The sequence below is a fragment of the Ictalurus furcatus genome, chromosome 11 (genome assembly GCF_023375685.1).
Source record: "Ictalurus furcatus strain D&B chromosome 11, Billie_1.0, whole genome shotgun sequence".
In the NCBI taxonomy this organism is placed as follows: domain Eukaryota; kingdom Metazoa; phylum Chordata; class Actinopteri; order Siluriformes; family Ictaluridae; genus Ictalurus; species Ictalurus furcatus.
This window is the reverse complement of record NC_071265.1, coordinates 20,424,109-20,440,018: the sequence shown is the minus strand read 5'-3', so window position 1 is coordinate 20,440,018 and position 15,910 is coordinate 20,424,109. Positions and strand designations below refer to the sequence as shown.

The 15,910-nt window shown below is 37.1% G+C and overlaps 1 protein-coding gene across 2 annotated transcripts in view; it reads left to right on the top strand.

The window, feature by feature from the left end:
• The window catches only part of ca16b (carbonic anhydrase XVI b), a 90,147-nt gene that overhangs the window by 10,219 nt on the left and 64,018 nt on the right, over window positions 1-15,910 (top strand). For both annotated transcript variants that reach the window (XM_053635989.1, XM_053635988.1), the window contains exon 2: window positions 8,945-9,031. In XM_053635989.1, the coding sequence (XP_053491964.1) occupies window positions 8,945-9,031 (87 nt within the window). The remainder of the gene's footprint in view (window positions 1-8,944; window positions 9,032-15,910) is intronic.

Genomic DNA, 15,910 nt, shown 5'->3' with positions numbered 1-15,910 from the left:
TAAAAGCACTATATAAGTGCGCCATTTATCTGCTTGGATCTGATGGCTTCAACGGAAAGTGCCATCTGATCTATTAATGATATTTCTCACATATGCCAGTGTATCAGTATTTGTGTTAGGTTAGTAGTCATAATGAATCATGAGTTATGATGAATAATTCACCCTATTTGATTCATTCAGTCAGCTAAAATAGTTAGCAATGGTTTTTGTTTCCAAGTAATATTGTATCACTTGGAATTCAAGGCCACAGTTTTTCCTGAATAGTTTGTTCATTTTTCTCTCTCCGTCTTACTTTTACCCCACATTAGTTACAGATGTCGCAACAACTATTATAAGGTTTGACTAGTGTAGTCAAGATACGCCTGAATATTCCAACATGATAACCATTAAACTTCACTGAATTCCAGTGCCTGTTTCTTTGAACAGGTAAAGCTGCAAGCTGGTAATCACAGAAAATTGTGTTTGTTGTGGGGGCCAAGGTTTTGGTGCTGTAATTAAAGCTTTGGAACTGATGTGTTATTTCCTTCACTTGCAGTTGCCCTGCTGTGCACCCAATCAGTCTGAGAAAGTGAAGAAAAAAATATTTTATTTGACATAATGTAGGAAACTAAAATTTATTTGATCACAGCAAGGGGTTTTACCAAGAGAGGAAACTATAATTTCCTCACCATCGCTAATGTCATAGTGTAAATACTAAATTAAGACTTATTTGTCAATTTATGTTATTTTATTTTTTTATATTACCAAACGGTGAATGATGCTGGTCATGCACTTTGATCTTCCCCAATTACACAGTGTGAGACTTTTAAAATCTTCTTGAGAGTCATTTAATAGAATCCTACATGATTATGTGATTATGTTTGCGCCTTAAATTATGTTATACAAAAAAGCGGAGGTGTGTTTGCTCTTTCCATAAACCTATAACATTATCATTAATTCTGCTAATGGATTTACCTAAAGACTTTGATAGACTTGGTTAGTGAACCTTGGGCCAATTTAATGATTATTATGTTAGCTTTAGAAGCTTTGAATCCAAGAGACTTGGCCCATAGAGATTTTGTTTGCAGAGTTATCATTTCATGCACACAGCATTTCATGGTGACCTTCAGTCTAGTCACCATAGATACTTGCTGTGATAATTTCACCCATAAATGACCCTATAAGGAATATCATACTAACTAGCCTGCTATATGAAGCTGAAAACTTTTGAATAGTATATGGTGGTCCATTCACTAATGACTTTCCCTCTCAGGAAATCCTGTATTATCGTTTAAAATAGGCCATACTTCTTATGAAACAATAAGACAATAGACTAATGCTATGTCCATAAATACAGGATAAAGCCAGGATGTTGCTGGTTTATGCAAACAATGTGGGCCACATTGCTTTGACTCCAATTTGCCAACTTGACTTCACATTGCCTTTGACTTTGATAATGTTGATAAGTTTTTATTTCCTACACAATATTGAAATAGAAAAATGGGCTGTATGAAACATCTACTGTGTGAGGGAGTAAACCTAGTAACTGACCCATACTAAGTAGAGAATTTGGCTCATTTAAAACGTGATATAGTGGCATGCTATTTTGGTTAACCATTTATGTCTAATTTTTTATTTTAAGATATGGACTGTTGAGTTAAAATAATGCTGTTAGAAATTTAAATGCTCTTCGAACACTTAGACCACAAATTTCATTTCAGTTCAAATTTCAATTTGATATGGTATGATTAAAAAACAATAACTTTCAAATGAAGATATTTTCATTTGGAGTTGACATCATTCTACCTCCTTACTGGATGTTTTTGGCTGACTTTTAACACAAAGCTTGTCGGCTTGGATTAGCTGTTCCTCTATCTTTGATTACACTTCCTCTGTGTATACTTCTTAGTGTAGGCGGGCAGGCACAAGACACAGAAGCTGTCAATCAGCTGCTTGGGCAGAGGCTCATATGTTTGCCAGTCTCAGTCACAAGACTACAGTTGTGTTTGCTTCATTTTCTATACATGTTCTCTTACTTGTTCACACAGTTTAAAGCCTATTGTTTATGTTCCACTCATGCATTCTCTTAAAGACTGGGTAAAAATATAGAAAAGTAAAAAGACTTCCTGTGTGTATGCAGTACAGAGTCATGTAACGTAGCCTGGACTGCTCAACTGATATGAAATGAGAGTAATTGAGACCACTTCTTTCCATAAACCACTTAAAACACTCACACACACACACACACACACACACACACACACACAAACTTGATCAGCATGTCTCTATAACCTTGTGCCTTTGTTCAGGGAAAATTCCTCTTAAACATTTCATAGATATAAACTTTAACCACAAAAAAAAATTAAATAGCTAGCACAGGAAGCGGAAGGTTGACTGAATATGAGACAAAAGGAGCTCACCACTAACGTTGTGCCAAGCCACTGTAACTAAAGCAGATAAATCGCCATTGTTTACACACGCACACACACACACACACACACACACAGACAGAAAAGTCATTTAGAAGTTGGATGGTTGGTTAAAGGTATGTCAACACCTAGACCACTTATCCAGTAGGTTATCATCAAGGTTGATGTGTATATGAACAGCAGGACTCTAAAATACTCTGTGACAGGTATTGATGATGGCCAGGAGAGTCTTAATGTAGCCATGAGTCTTTGTGACCTTTTCAGCTGAGGTGTGTGTTCTGCCTCTGGCCTTTAAAAGCTTGCTCTGGAGCACAGTGTAAATATGTGCTGTGCTATTCTCCTTCCTGTTTGTTCAACAGATTTAGAAACCTTTGATAAACATGGAAAAAAGGTTGGGGTTTTTTTTTCAATATGAAACTAGCTCACACAGGAGAAAGACATACCTGTCATGACTTGTACAGAATTTAAAAAAAAATATGGATCTTCAGTATGTTAGAAGGCCAATATGGCCATCTTTAAACCTCTCACTTACTTAGGTTTATTTGTTTAACAGTGCTGTAATGCTTGTGTAAGCATACTCCTGTAAGTTCCCATGTTATACTGAAACCTAGTTTCAAGCTTCCTATTGGGTATGTGGGTTGTTTATATGTTAGGTTATACAAGTGTAAGAGCTCCCTTATGTACACCACTGGAGCATTTTTGGACTTTTCCTGAGTGGGCTATAGTTTTATGGAGTGTTTTGATTATTAAGACAAATACTGCATCATATCTGTCCACATCATGTCTGTCCACTGTTTGTCATAATTTTGTGTCTAGCTACAGTGAAGTAGACATAGTATACATATGATTTGTACAATATGGCTGCATCTTTATGCTGTCACTTTCAATTCAAAACCTGCTGTATTTTTCTTCCTTACTGCTGCATACTTACTTCTCTTCTGTGACAGTAGAACTTCCGACCCATACACGCACATGCTCCTGTGAAGGCTGTCGACTTGTAGCCATCGTTACAAGACCCAAGGGATATAAACTGCAGAGCACTTTAGACAGCCTCCACAGAAGCAGAACTAAGGATCTTCGTTTCTCAATATGGATGCGGGAGCATGGGTCAACAACAGGGGGCCGCATACATTTATTACCATACACATAGCAACATCGATTCATAGCAAAGTGTTGCAAAGCTACAGAACATGTATTTTAAGGAGTATAGGGTATATAAAAAGCCTTGAATGGGACTGGGTCACAAAAATGGACACAGCTGTCTTTCTTCAGGGATTTCTACAGGGATCTTTTGTCAGTTTATTATTATACACTGTTTGTGTGCTGGAACTTATTATCTGTCCTCCAGAAGAGCCATTTAGATAACAGGATTGTGGGCAACTCCCTTTCCGGGTTTTGGGAAAAGGGTGATTAACATTTTAATATATTTGCTGGAACAGTGCATAATGAAATAGTGAACATATAAAATACTAAATAATAGTGTGAATAAAAAGAAGATAAACTACATCTACAGACAGATCCAGAATTACTGAAGAATTATATTGTAAAAAAGGGATTAATTAGTTGAATCTCACACTGGAAATGTGAGAGAAATCTAAACTTACCTTTAATTGAAGTATTAAACATTTCTTTCATATATATATTTTTAATATGTATGTATGTATGTATGTATGTATTTATTTATTTATTTACTTATTACAAAAACACATCACTATTATTAGCACCTGCTAAAATAGCCATTTGTTCACCCTTCCTTTAATAACATCACAGCACAGTGTCTTTTCCTACAGGTTCGTCAGTGGGGTTTAGCAAAAGGCTGTTGGGATGGACATGTCAGAAGATTAATTCTTTTGTCACTGTACAAATGTTGTGTGGATTATATAACCCAGTTGTAGCTTCTTGGCTGAGGTTTTCATTTTGAATACTCTGTTCTCTTTGTGGAGACCATGATGCCATGTATCCTAACAAGGTTATCAAGGCCTTTGGAGGAAGAACAGCCCCACAACATCACAGATCCTCTACTATACTTAAGATTATATTATTTTCTATATTGTATAACAATCCTTGTTTTTACACCAAACCTACTTTGAGTGTTTGTCTATGTTCCAGTAGATCTCGCAAAATGCAGGCACTTTGTTGTTAGATGAAAGAAAAGGCTTGTCTGACAATGATTCAGTCTTCGAGGTATGCCAATAATTGTGACGTGGTTGTGTGAAAAATATTTTTGATGAGGGTGTTTTTTATTTCTTAGAATGCATTTACTTTAATTAAAGGTGTTCAGTGTGAGAATAAGCTAATTATAGAGAAGAAAATCCATAAAATTTTTACCCATCTTTATCAAGGGTGCCAATAATTCTGAACCTTAGTGTAAAAAGAGCTTACTGATTAAATAATGTGGTTATTATTAGAATGCATAATAATTTTAGGATTTTGGGAATATTATTAAGCCTATCCTCTATTTGAAGTAAATAATACGTAATGAGAAAACAATGGCCTGCCTTTCAGTATGCATAGCCTTTGAATATTTTATCGAAGCTGTAATAGAAATAAGTAATTGTTTACAGTTCCAGTGTGGTTGCCTGCGTGATCAGCCTCTCTGTCTGTCAGGGGATTAAAAAGCAAATGAGGCAGGACGGCTCACTAGCCAATGACAGTCCGCCTAATTGTTCACTAACCAATAAGGGCGGCCTTAATTACTGGGACAGACTGAATTGACTTAGCTCAGCTTCTAATTAATCTCCAATGAAATGATGCAAGCAAGGGTAAGAACAGTGTGGAGGATAGGAAAATGTGTTTATGCGAATGCAGCATCTTCCCCAGAGACTGAGCCACTGGTAAGGTGGTGGTGATTGCTTTGAAGTGAGATATAAATACAGGCATCCCCTTTTGGCCCTGAAGAAGCTCCAAAAAATCTCAGGAGGAGCAAGCAGTCACACAAGAGCTTTGATGACGTGGCCAGCAGGATCTTGCCACCATAAGCTCCATAAAGTCTGGCTTGTTTACAGTCATTCAGTCACATTCAGACATTCATTTATTATCCTGCCCCTTTAATAGCAGGTTGTCAGCTGTTGTTTTGTTGTTTCTCGCAGACATGCCAGCTCTAGAAGCTATATATACAGTTGCAATCAAAATTATTCAACTCCCACTGCAAATCAGGTTTACTGTCAAAATTTACAGACTTTCAGCTGTTTGCAATGAACAAATCAAACAAAACAATTGAAATAGTTCAACACAATGAACGTTTGAAGTGTTTTCCCCAAATTCAACTGAAAATGCAACTTATAATGACTTCTCCAGTTTCAAAATTATTCAACCCCCTGAATAGAATTTCTCAACAGCACAAATATGCTAAACAGGTGTTGTCTCAAGTACACCTGATGGAAGTAATCAAGGTCTTCATTAGTTGCACCAGGTGTGCTTAAGCTGGAACACATGAAATACCTGAACTGGATAGGGGCAGAAAATGCATGAAATACCTGAACAGGGCAGAAAAAGGCTGCAACCAGATTTCTGAGAAGGCAGGTTGTGAAAAACCCTCGAGTGACTGCAAAAGACCTGCAACAAGACTTGGTGGCAACATGCACTGAGGTAAAAAATAAATAAATAAATAAATAATAAATAAATAAAATAAATAAAAATATTTGCTCAGGCACTTACACTTCTACTCTACGCACTTTGCTTCTTCTGGAACTCTTCTGGAAGATCTTGTATGGTAGCACTACTTGTATTGTTCTCAGCTTGATATATCGCTTTGCTTGTATTTTCTCAATTGTAAGTCGCTTTGGATAAAAGCGTCTGCTAAATGAATAAATGTAAATGTAAATGTTTCACTGAGCACAGTATGGCGCATACTAACCCCTGAAAGTTTCCATGCCAGAACTCCAAGACGTACACGACTACTGACAAAAAAGCACAAAAACAGTCGGCTCAAAATCATATAAATAAGCCACATAAGTTTTGGGATGCTGTTCTGTGGAGCAGTGAAACAAATTTGGAACTTTTCAGCTTAATGGATCAACGGTATGTCTGGAGGAAGAAGAATGAATAAAGAACAGTCTGTCCACAGTCAAGCATGGTGGTGGCTCGGTGATGCTCTGGGGCTGCTTTGCATCCTCTGGCACTGGAAACCTACAGCATGTGGAAGGCAAGCTGGATTCATTGAAGTACCAGGAAATCCTAGGAGCAAACTTCATGCCATCTGTGAAGAAGCTGAAACTTGGCGTTATTGTAACTTCGAACAGGACAATGATCCCCAGCATACCTCAAATTCCAAAATCTTGGTTGCAGAAGAAGTCCTGGAAGATTCTACAGGGCCATCACAGTCACCTGACTTGAACCCCATAGAAAATCTCTGGTGGGATTTGAAGAAGGCGGTTGCAGCACACAAACCCAAGAATATTACTGAACTGGAGGCCATTGCTCATGAGGAATGGGCTGAGATTCCTCAGGAATGCTTCCAGAACCTGGTGTCTGGCTATACATCTCATTTGCAGCAGGTCATAACAGCAAAAGCATGCTCTACTAAGTACTAAAGATGCTTGCCATGAAGGGACTGAATAATTTTTAAACTGGAGAAATCATTATAAGTTGCATTTTCAGTTGAATTTCGTTGTGTTGAAGTATTTCAATTGCTTTTGTTTGATTTGTTCATTGCAAGCAGCTGAAAGTCTGTAAATTTTGACAATAAACCTGATTTGCAATGGGGGTTGAATAATTTTGCAACTGTATCGGGCTATTATCTACAGATTTTTAAGATGTCATTCACATACACAGGGGGTCTCCCACAGGTGTACGAGGGCTTTGAAACACACTGAGTGAGATAAACAGGACAATTACCAAACCCTGGGAAGAATTGCAGGAAGAATTATGCTAAGCAGGTTTTAAAGTGTGGTTTTAACAGAGTGTGGGCTGCTGATTTTGCCCAGCATGAAGCTCTCTAATGCATGTGCAGAGTTGTATAAGCTTCACTATTTAGTTCGAGATTAGTATTTATTTCTCTTCTCACTTTCTTTATCTTTATCTGTGTCCCTCTCTTTTCTCTTCTTCCCTTTAGTGCCCCCATTTTTCTATTCCACAATTTCTTTTGCTCAATTCTTTATATAATGTTTATGGATGAGCGTATAAATTATGGAATTATATGAAAGCATTCAATTTTACCCATGGAATGTGCTCATCAAATCAATTCTGAAGTGTAGTATTCCTGATTTCCTGATAGATACTGCAGAGAGAACCCTTTACCAAACATTTCTGTCTCAACAGTTTTATCAACTTACAAAGAATAGATCATACCCTTATATAACTAGCATTTGCATAGTAATAGAGAATCTATCTTTGCAATTCCATTTCCATTATTATACAAATGTTATATTGTAATCACCAATGTTTAAAAGGTCAATAAAACAGTGCAGCAGCTGTGTAACTGCAAAGAAATACCAAAACATACACTTTAAAATTAACATTGAAGCATTCGTTAATCACTGTGAACACAAATGAATTACCCTGCCAAAGGTAGCTCCATTAAGGCAAGGATTGTTATCCAGTAGGGGCGGGGATTTGTTGGTGATATGAAATAATATAACATAGCATGCATGTCTAATAACATTACATGCATGTCTACCACTCAAGCATATCTGTGATCTCCCTGACTAATAAGCATGCTAACTCCCAACAGCGTGTGCCTCATATCGTGTGCTTTGTACAGTCACAGAAACCCCTAACCCTTTTTTGAAATTTTAGACCTAATTCATAAAAATTGGCCAAATGACCCGACTGTACAAGTAAGCACAAGTCTCTGTGCTTAAAAGGAATTCCAAAAAATATTCATATTATTTGCTTCTCTGAGTTTGCTTTCTGTTGTGTTTTCTTTATTTCGTTCACGCGCTGTATTTATTCAATCATGGTTTTTGACACCACAAATATGCAAATAAGAATGTCAGCACAGGGTTTAGGAATGTACAGTGTGAGACGTCAGATTATGAATACCCAGGATTGATTGTTAACTCTGGGAAAAGTGTGATCAGTGTGGAACGTGAAACTAGATAACCCAGGATTCTGTATATCCAGGGTTTAGAATGACCCAGGGTTAACTATTTAAAGTGAGAAAAACTCTAAGGAAAGTTAATTTTGATTGGCCAAACTGTGTTCAGGGCTTATACAAGAGTGATACATGGAACATTATACCAAATTCAAACTTAACCTATGGAGCAAGAAAGTGCTCCCAGGAATATCAAATTTTAATAATATACTGGAAACGCCATTAAAATAAATAAATAAATAAATAAATACAATAGAACCAGTTTCTGTCTAGTAATGGAACTGGATGCTGGATTTGCTTACTGCAAAATATTATGCAGTTCCGGTCTCAATATTGTTTATATTGCTAATAACAGAGGTGAAGTATGATAAAATGATAAGAGATGGAGACACTTAGGTCAGCAGGACACATCCAGTGTTAAATAGTGAACACAGCAAGAATGTTGCAACTTCATGGACTGTGACTTTAAAGCTACATTTTGTTTCTCTGATTTTGTCTTTAGCAGCTGCACCACCAAGAATGAAACATGGAAAAATGTCAAATCAGAGAGAGAAGAGAGCTGCAGGAGAACCCTACTGGGCATATTCGGGTGAGTTGTTCCTTCCCTGCTTTTAATCAGGAAAGTTTCTTTTTGAATGGACTTTGTTATTGCGCAACTTCCTTTATGGTACATTATTTTTGTCTAACAAAAACACCGTTATTCTCTTTCTTCTGCCTAAAGAAGAAGCCATTTCCTTTAGGAATGTTTAGTCATTAGGCTTTTTTTATTCTGTGACATGCTATTTCTGCAATTTCTTCTTTAAAGTTCTGATAGTCATACAAATATGCTTTGACAAATGACAACATTAATTATTATAGTTAAACCTTACAAATCTGCCATTTTATGCCTAATCTGTCTGTGTGGGTGTGTATATTGATTGACAGAGTCATTTCCCCAGTAACTTTAACAACTTCAGAACAGTAGTAGAAAAGATGGTAGTAATGACAGAGCAGAATGATTTTTCAAACAGCAGCAAAAAACATTCAGGGGGTAAATTTGTACACGTTTCTCGGAGCATGGTCCTCACAGCATACAGCAAAAATAAGGTGAAATTGAGCTTTCTTAATACTTGATTGCAGCTGTGCCACTTTCCACATCCGGCGAGGTTAACAAAGGATCCTTTAAAGTGAGCTTCATTGTCTTTCCATTTAACAGCTTAGTATAACACTGATGGCACAGGATAATTAAACAAATCCTCACCTTTTACATTGCCAGGTATAGACATTTAGGGCTACTATTGAAGATTGTAGCTATCACTTTGTAGTCTAGCCACTGCTGTAATTCCTGTTCTTGTTTCCTTCCTTTCCAAGCAGAAATACTCACCATTGGCACACATAAACTGCTGTGCTAAAAATAGTGTTTTCAAAATGATGTGCGAAAAATTCTGCATGCCGTTCCATGGAGAAAACAGATCATACATACATTTTCCTTATTGGTGTACATCTAATCCCAGGACAACTTTTAATCTTTCTACTGTCTCTAATGGGTTGTGATAAGTTGGATGTTGGCAACCTTTTATTTCCAGTGGCAGGTCATTGCTGTTTTGATTTTTTGCTGGCTACTTAGTGTCCTCTGAGAGATTCCCTACAAATGCGGAATGTTTATGCCAGCGATCCCAACAGGCTTCCAACGGGGAATGATCTTTAAGTGCTCTACTTTCCTGCTTTATGTGGTACTTGACAGCTTCATGAGTGTGTTTGCTAGAAAAGGCCGATATGTCCTAAGAGGTCTTTGCCCTGTCTGGTAACTTGGAAAGGAAAATTTTGAAATGCTATCTCAAACAATGCAATGTTAGGTTTTCCCAGTTGTATATTTCTCCACAAACTTTATCTGTGTATAAAAATTATGTATAAATTGTCTTGGTGACCTTACACAGCAAAATCTTCAGTGCTGAATTAACACCTACATTGTTGGATTTACTCCAGGGTGAACTTCCTCTTGTTAAACAGTCTTTGTTTGGTTACTCAAATTAGTGTAGATGAGATTTTGCAGAGCAGGATTTTAACATGCTGTCTGAGAATGTTTGAGTTGGCTTCAAAAAAATGTTAATAGAACATCATTTTGTGCTCTTATTTTGTGTCAAAGCTGTAAAATCAGTTATAAAACTGGTGCACAAACCAAAGGCATGTTAGTATGTCCCAGTCTACACCTCTATTGACAAGTGATAAGTGTGAGAGAATCTTATAACATATACATCAACTCAAAATGTCCATCCATCCGTCCATTTTCTGTACTGTTTATCCTACACAGGGTCGTGGGGAGCCTGGAGCCTCTTATCCCAGGGAACTTGGGGCACAGGGCACCCTAGACAGGGTGTCAACCCATCACAGAGCACATTCACACACCCATTCACAGACTATGGACAATCTGAAAATGTCAATCAGCCTACAATACATGTCTTTGGACTGGGGGAGGAAACTGGAGTACCCGGAGGAAACCCCCAAAGCATGGGGTAAATATGCAAGCTCTGTGCACACAGGGAAGAGACGGGATTCAAACCCCCAACCCCGGAGGTGTGAGACAAATGTGCTACCCACTAAGCCACCATGCCCCACAGCTCAAAATAAATGTATTTTATATACTTTCAGCACCATGATTATTCCAAAAGACTAAATTAAGCTGAATGTAGGGTGGGCATGCTGTGTAATCTTAGATAATGTAATGCATGGAACATGATTAGCACTTTGATTTCATTTCTATTGATTAACACATAGAAATACAGATTACCTCATGCCGCACATTTGTCTTTAACAGATGGCCCATCAGGTTTGTCAGACTTGGTTGATCATAGTTGCCAGGCTGACTGTTTCCAGGCAATCTTGGTTTAAAGTCTAAAAAATGTACTATGAAATATGCCCGAATTTGCCAAGTTATATCTCATAGCTAGAGGCCAATGTGCGAACAGAATCCGCTTAGCACAGATTTTATAGAAGCTGTTCAATAGCCCTTTTGTTTTAACCTTTCAAATCCTATGACATTTGAGGCATCTTAATTGGAAAGTTTTTCTTTTTGTATCTGTGTTTGTGTATATGTTCTGAGAGAAAGCAGAGGGTGGTTATACCTTTCGTGCTCACACGATAATTTCTGTGCCAGAGGATTTCTGTAGGCTCCACAGTCTTAATGCTTTGTGCTCCAAACATTTTCTTTGGACTCAGTACAGAAAAGCAACATAAACCAGGGAGGAAATGATCAAATGCCAAACCCGATAAGCTATAAATAAGCACAAACATAGCAACTGTTGGTAAACGCTGTCGAGTGTAGCTGTGGCTGAATTCTGGTTTTGCTCAAACTGGAGCTTATACTATGAAATATCTTTAAGGAACCATAAATATATTTCGACCTTAAGACATTAGTAAAACAAAAACAAAAAACGCAAAAAAACAACAACAATTTAGTCAACAGAATAGACTGAATTAATCAGTGATTATTTTCCTACAGATGATAGCACAATCAGCGGTCAGTTTACTGAAGAGACAATTTTAAGACTCATGTTGAAATGCTGTGAGTGCCTTTTAGCTCAGGTGATGAGAAAGACTAATATGGAAGACTGTGATAATCAATGATAATGCATCACCCATTGTGAACGTATAATGTTTTACAATTTGGCAGCAATGTTGTTTTTCCAAAAGTAGATTAGGTTACAGGGCGTACAGTGGCTTAGTGGTTAGCACGTTCGCCTCACACCTCCAGGGTTGGGGGTTCGATTCCCCTGTGTGTGCGGAGTTTGCATGTTCTCCCCGTGCTGCAGGGGTTTCCTCTGGGTACTCTGGTTTCCTCCCCCAGTCTACCAGTCCAGCCTACCAGTCCAAAGACTGGTAGGCTGATTGGCATGTCTAAAGTGTCTGTAGTGTATGAATGCATGTGAGTGTGTATGTGATTGTGCCCTGCGATGGACTGGCACCCTGTCCAGGGTGTACCCCGCCTTGTGCCCGATGCTCCCTGGGATAGGCTCCAGGTTCCCCTGCGACCCTGAAAAGGATAAGCGGTATAGAAGATGGATGGAGATTAGGTTACAAATATAGGAGTTGCAGTTTTCCTCATTTTCAATTTAAAATGTTACAATATTCTGCACACATACAGTACTATGCACCAGTACTGTGCACTGTGCATCTTGGCCACCCTGGTTTTTAATATTAATTTTGCTTCAAATGCTTATTTTATGACTTCCATATTACAGCTTCAGAAAAAAGTACAAATATAACGTTTCCAACAAAAATTAAATGCTATAGAATTTTTTTTTGTATGGCAATAAAGATGGTAACATATAGTGTTATGTATTAGACCACTTTTCAGGCAAAAAAAATCTGTCTCTCAAGGATTACCTGAAAAAACAAAACTGTGGCAGATCCTCCAGGATGCTTAAAAACTTACCAGCCAATGTCCTTATAAAACTGTCACGTGTACCTTCACTATTTTTACTAAATTTTTTTAAAGGCAAAAGATTGTCACACCAAATATTGACTTTATTTGTAGTTTAGTTAAATACAGTTTAGTTTAGTGCTGTTTATTGTTCTTTATAGAATTTTTTTATTTAGAAAATGTTGTTATTTTTCAACACATCTTTTCTTTACAGCATTTCTTTACATGCGCCTCAGACTTTTGCACAATACTGTACGTACATGCAATACGTCCCATTATATGCAACTCTCCAATGTACACTGTGTGCAGACGGTGTGATCACTGGTGTGCTTGCTCAGATATCTGTGGGTGGCTTTATGAAATCACTGCACTGGCTGTAAAGTATGTGTCTTCCACTATTTAGGCCATGGGTATGATTGATAACATCTCCATGAGGGAGTGCCATTTTTCAAATTCCTTTTATTTCTCAGGTCTCTCCCCCACTGTTTTCCACCCCCACACACAATGCCTTACACATGATTGCCTACCCCATGTTCCCTAACCTCCCTTTCCAATTTTATCACTTTTCTCTTCATTCATTTGGGGCCTCTAATTTGTGCTTTGCTTTTAACTGCAAATTAAAATGGCCTCATCTCTGTTGGAGACCTATTCAGTCTCTAATCTAAACTATGCCTCTGTCAGCTATATTTTCTGAACAGTTGTTTATTGTTTTTTAAGTGATAATCACACATGTGAGAATGATCACTCTAGGTGGAACAGTAAGTCAATTACATCTAAATGATATAAAGGAGGTAATTTAAATGTAATTAAGCAGAGAAAAATGCTACAAACTGCCATAAGTGGGCCTGAATACTGTTATTGAATCTAGCCGCACACTGGCAATTAAGTTACCCAGTGGGTTGAGATTTGATTTTTATTTCTTTAGTGTCTGTTTATGCAGGTATTTCTCAGATAGAGACAGATAATATTACACACTGAAGGGTGCAATTTATATTTTTCTCCTTATTCCATCACTTTCTTATTTTCATCTTTCTCTGCCTAGCTTTCTTTGTACTTCAGCAAACATTCACTTTAAGCTTGAAAGAAAGTATTGATGTTTGGCAACTCTCTGTTGTTGTAATATGACATTATTACAGAAGCCTCGATCTACTGTTATTTACAAGGCTATGCAGCAACCATTTCTCAAGGTGATTGCTGTGAAAAGCGCTGTTGTATCACAATGCCACAGATGGAATATGTCATACAATATATTCTGCTTCTTGACATGCTGTATTCATTGAAATGAGGAATTGGGTGGAGACTGAGATGGCCATTGCAAATACTGGCTTTTGTGGGCAATACTTTGTTGAAAGATCCATCTATGGTCAATTTCTAGGTCCTGCCTACAGAACAAGGTTTGGGAGAAAGGTACTAAGTACTAGGATACCATCAGTCTTCACACTAGCTACAAAACAGCCCCAAAGCATCAATGATCCAGCTTTATTTATGCAGTCCACAAACATGTTGATGGTGCAGTTATAATAATGCATAATGTTCAAGCATTTCATTTCATGTGATACTTTAAGGAAAGGTTTTTTTTGTGAAACGTTTCCAAATAGTTTCAAATATTCTTCATGAATGTCAGTAATTTTTGGCATGTTTTTTTTTTTTTTAAAGAGAGCACTCTCTCACTTTCTTTTAAAAAAAGAAAAGGTTAAAGAAAAGGTAAGTCGTTTCTCTAATTGTTTGACTTAATTTAAATCATTGTGTGTAATGTACATATGTACAAATGTTTCATACAAACATTTTTGCCCATTCTGATGGTTAGTACCAAAACATCTGTGTTTACAGTCAAACAAAACCCAATACTCAATACTGCGTACCTGCCCTTGATAGAAGTTCAAGCTTATGATCACTAACAATCTGTGTCAGATTATGATCTGTTGCTCTAATGTTTTAGCATGTATGAAGTGACGCTAAAAATTATCACTTGGAGTTGCTGGTCATGCTGGTTTTACACAAATCTCTAAGAATTTCTTTGTTTAGGAGGGAGTATGCTGAGGAAAAAACATTCCAGCTCCACCCAGTCTAGACTCTATTTGTGTGATTATATCTCTGGAAGGAAGAGGATTTTACTATTGGTGGGCTTGGTTTGGGAACATAGGTCTACTTTTTCAGGACACGTTACCATATTAAGAAGTTGGCCCATTAAACATAAATAACAACTGATTTTATTAATTTAAGAGACTGTTCTATTATAGCAGTCCTTTAAGATCATTTAAGATTATTACTTGTTATGAGATCATCCCAATAAAATCTTTGCCAAATTTTCTAACAGATTATTTAGTAACATGTGTTCTCCATGTCACCATTACACAATGAAGATCCTCTAATGATAATGACCTGTGATTAAAAAAAATAATTACTGTGCTCTGCTTCTGTCATCAGAACAGTCTGGATTCGTTCAGAAAATGGGGTCACATAAAGTGAGCTTGAGCTAATAAGGATGTATATTTTTATGTCCATTTTCACATGTTTTTTATGTTTTGCCATTGCCACTACTGTATTTGTATCAGTCATGAATTTTACATAATCCTATGACAACCCCCTATTGATGGCTTCAGACGCCAAACATCATATTATCAAACTCCCGACCAAAGAATTTTATTACAGTGTATGATTTTGTCTGCAACAGGAAAAAATTATAGAGTGTAAAGTCAGCTTAACATCATATTTAAGCTGACATCATATTATATCATTGTAGTCATTGGCCAAGATCCCCTTTAATGGGTTTCCAGAGGAAAAGTAACCTATATGTTAGCTGAAGAATCCAGAGTTATTACTCTGTAAATCAACAAATGTTGTTCCCACAGGGCTGTATTTTTTTCAACATTCTGGTATTCTGGACTTCTGGGACTTATAACTATAATAAAGACATCATGGCCCTACTATTTCATTAGTTAGAAAGCTCTGGAACTGGACTGGAGGCATACAGTACCTCCTTGATCACATTCAAAGACAAAGAATAGATATATAGTATTCTTAAGTTCTAATAGATTTGTTCATACTATCACTGTTTTTAAGCAACAT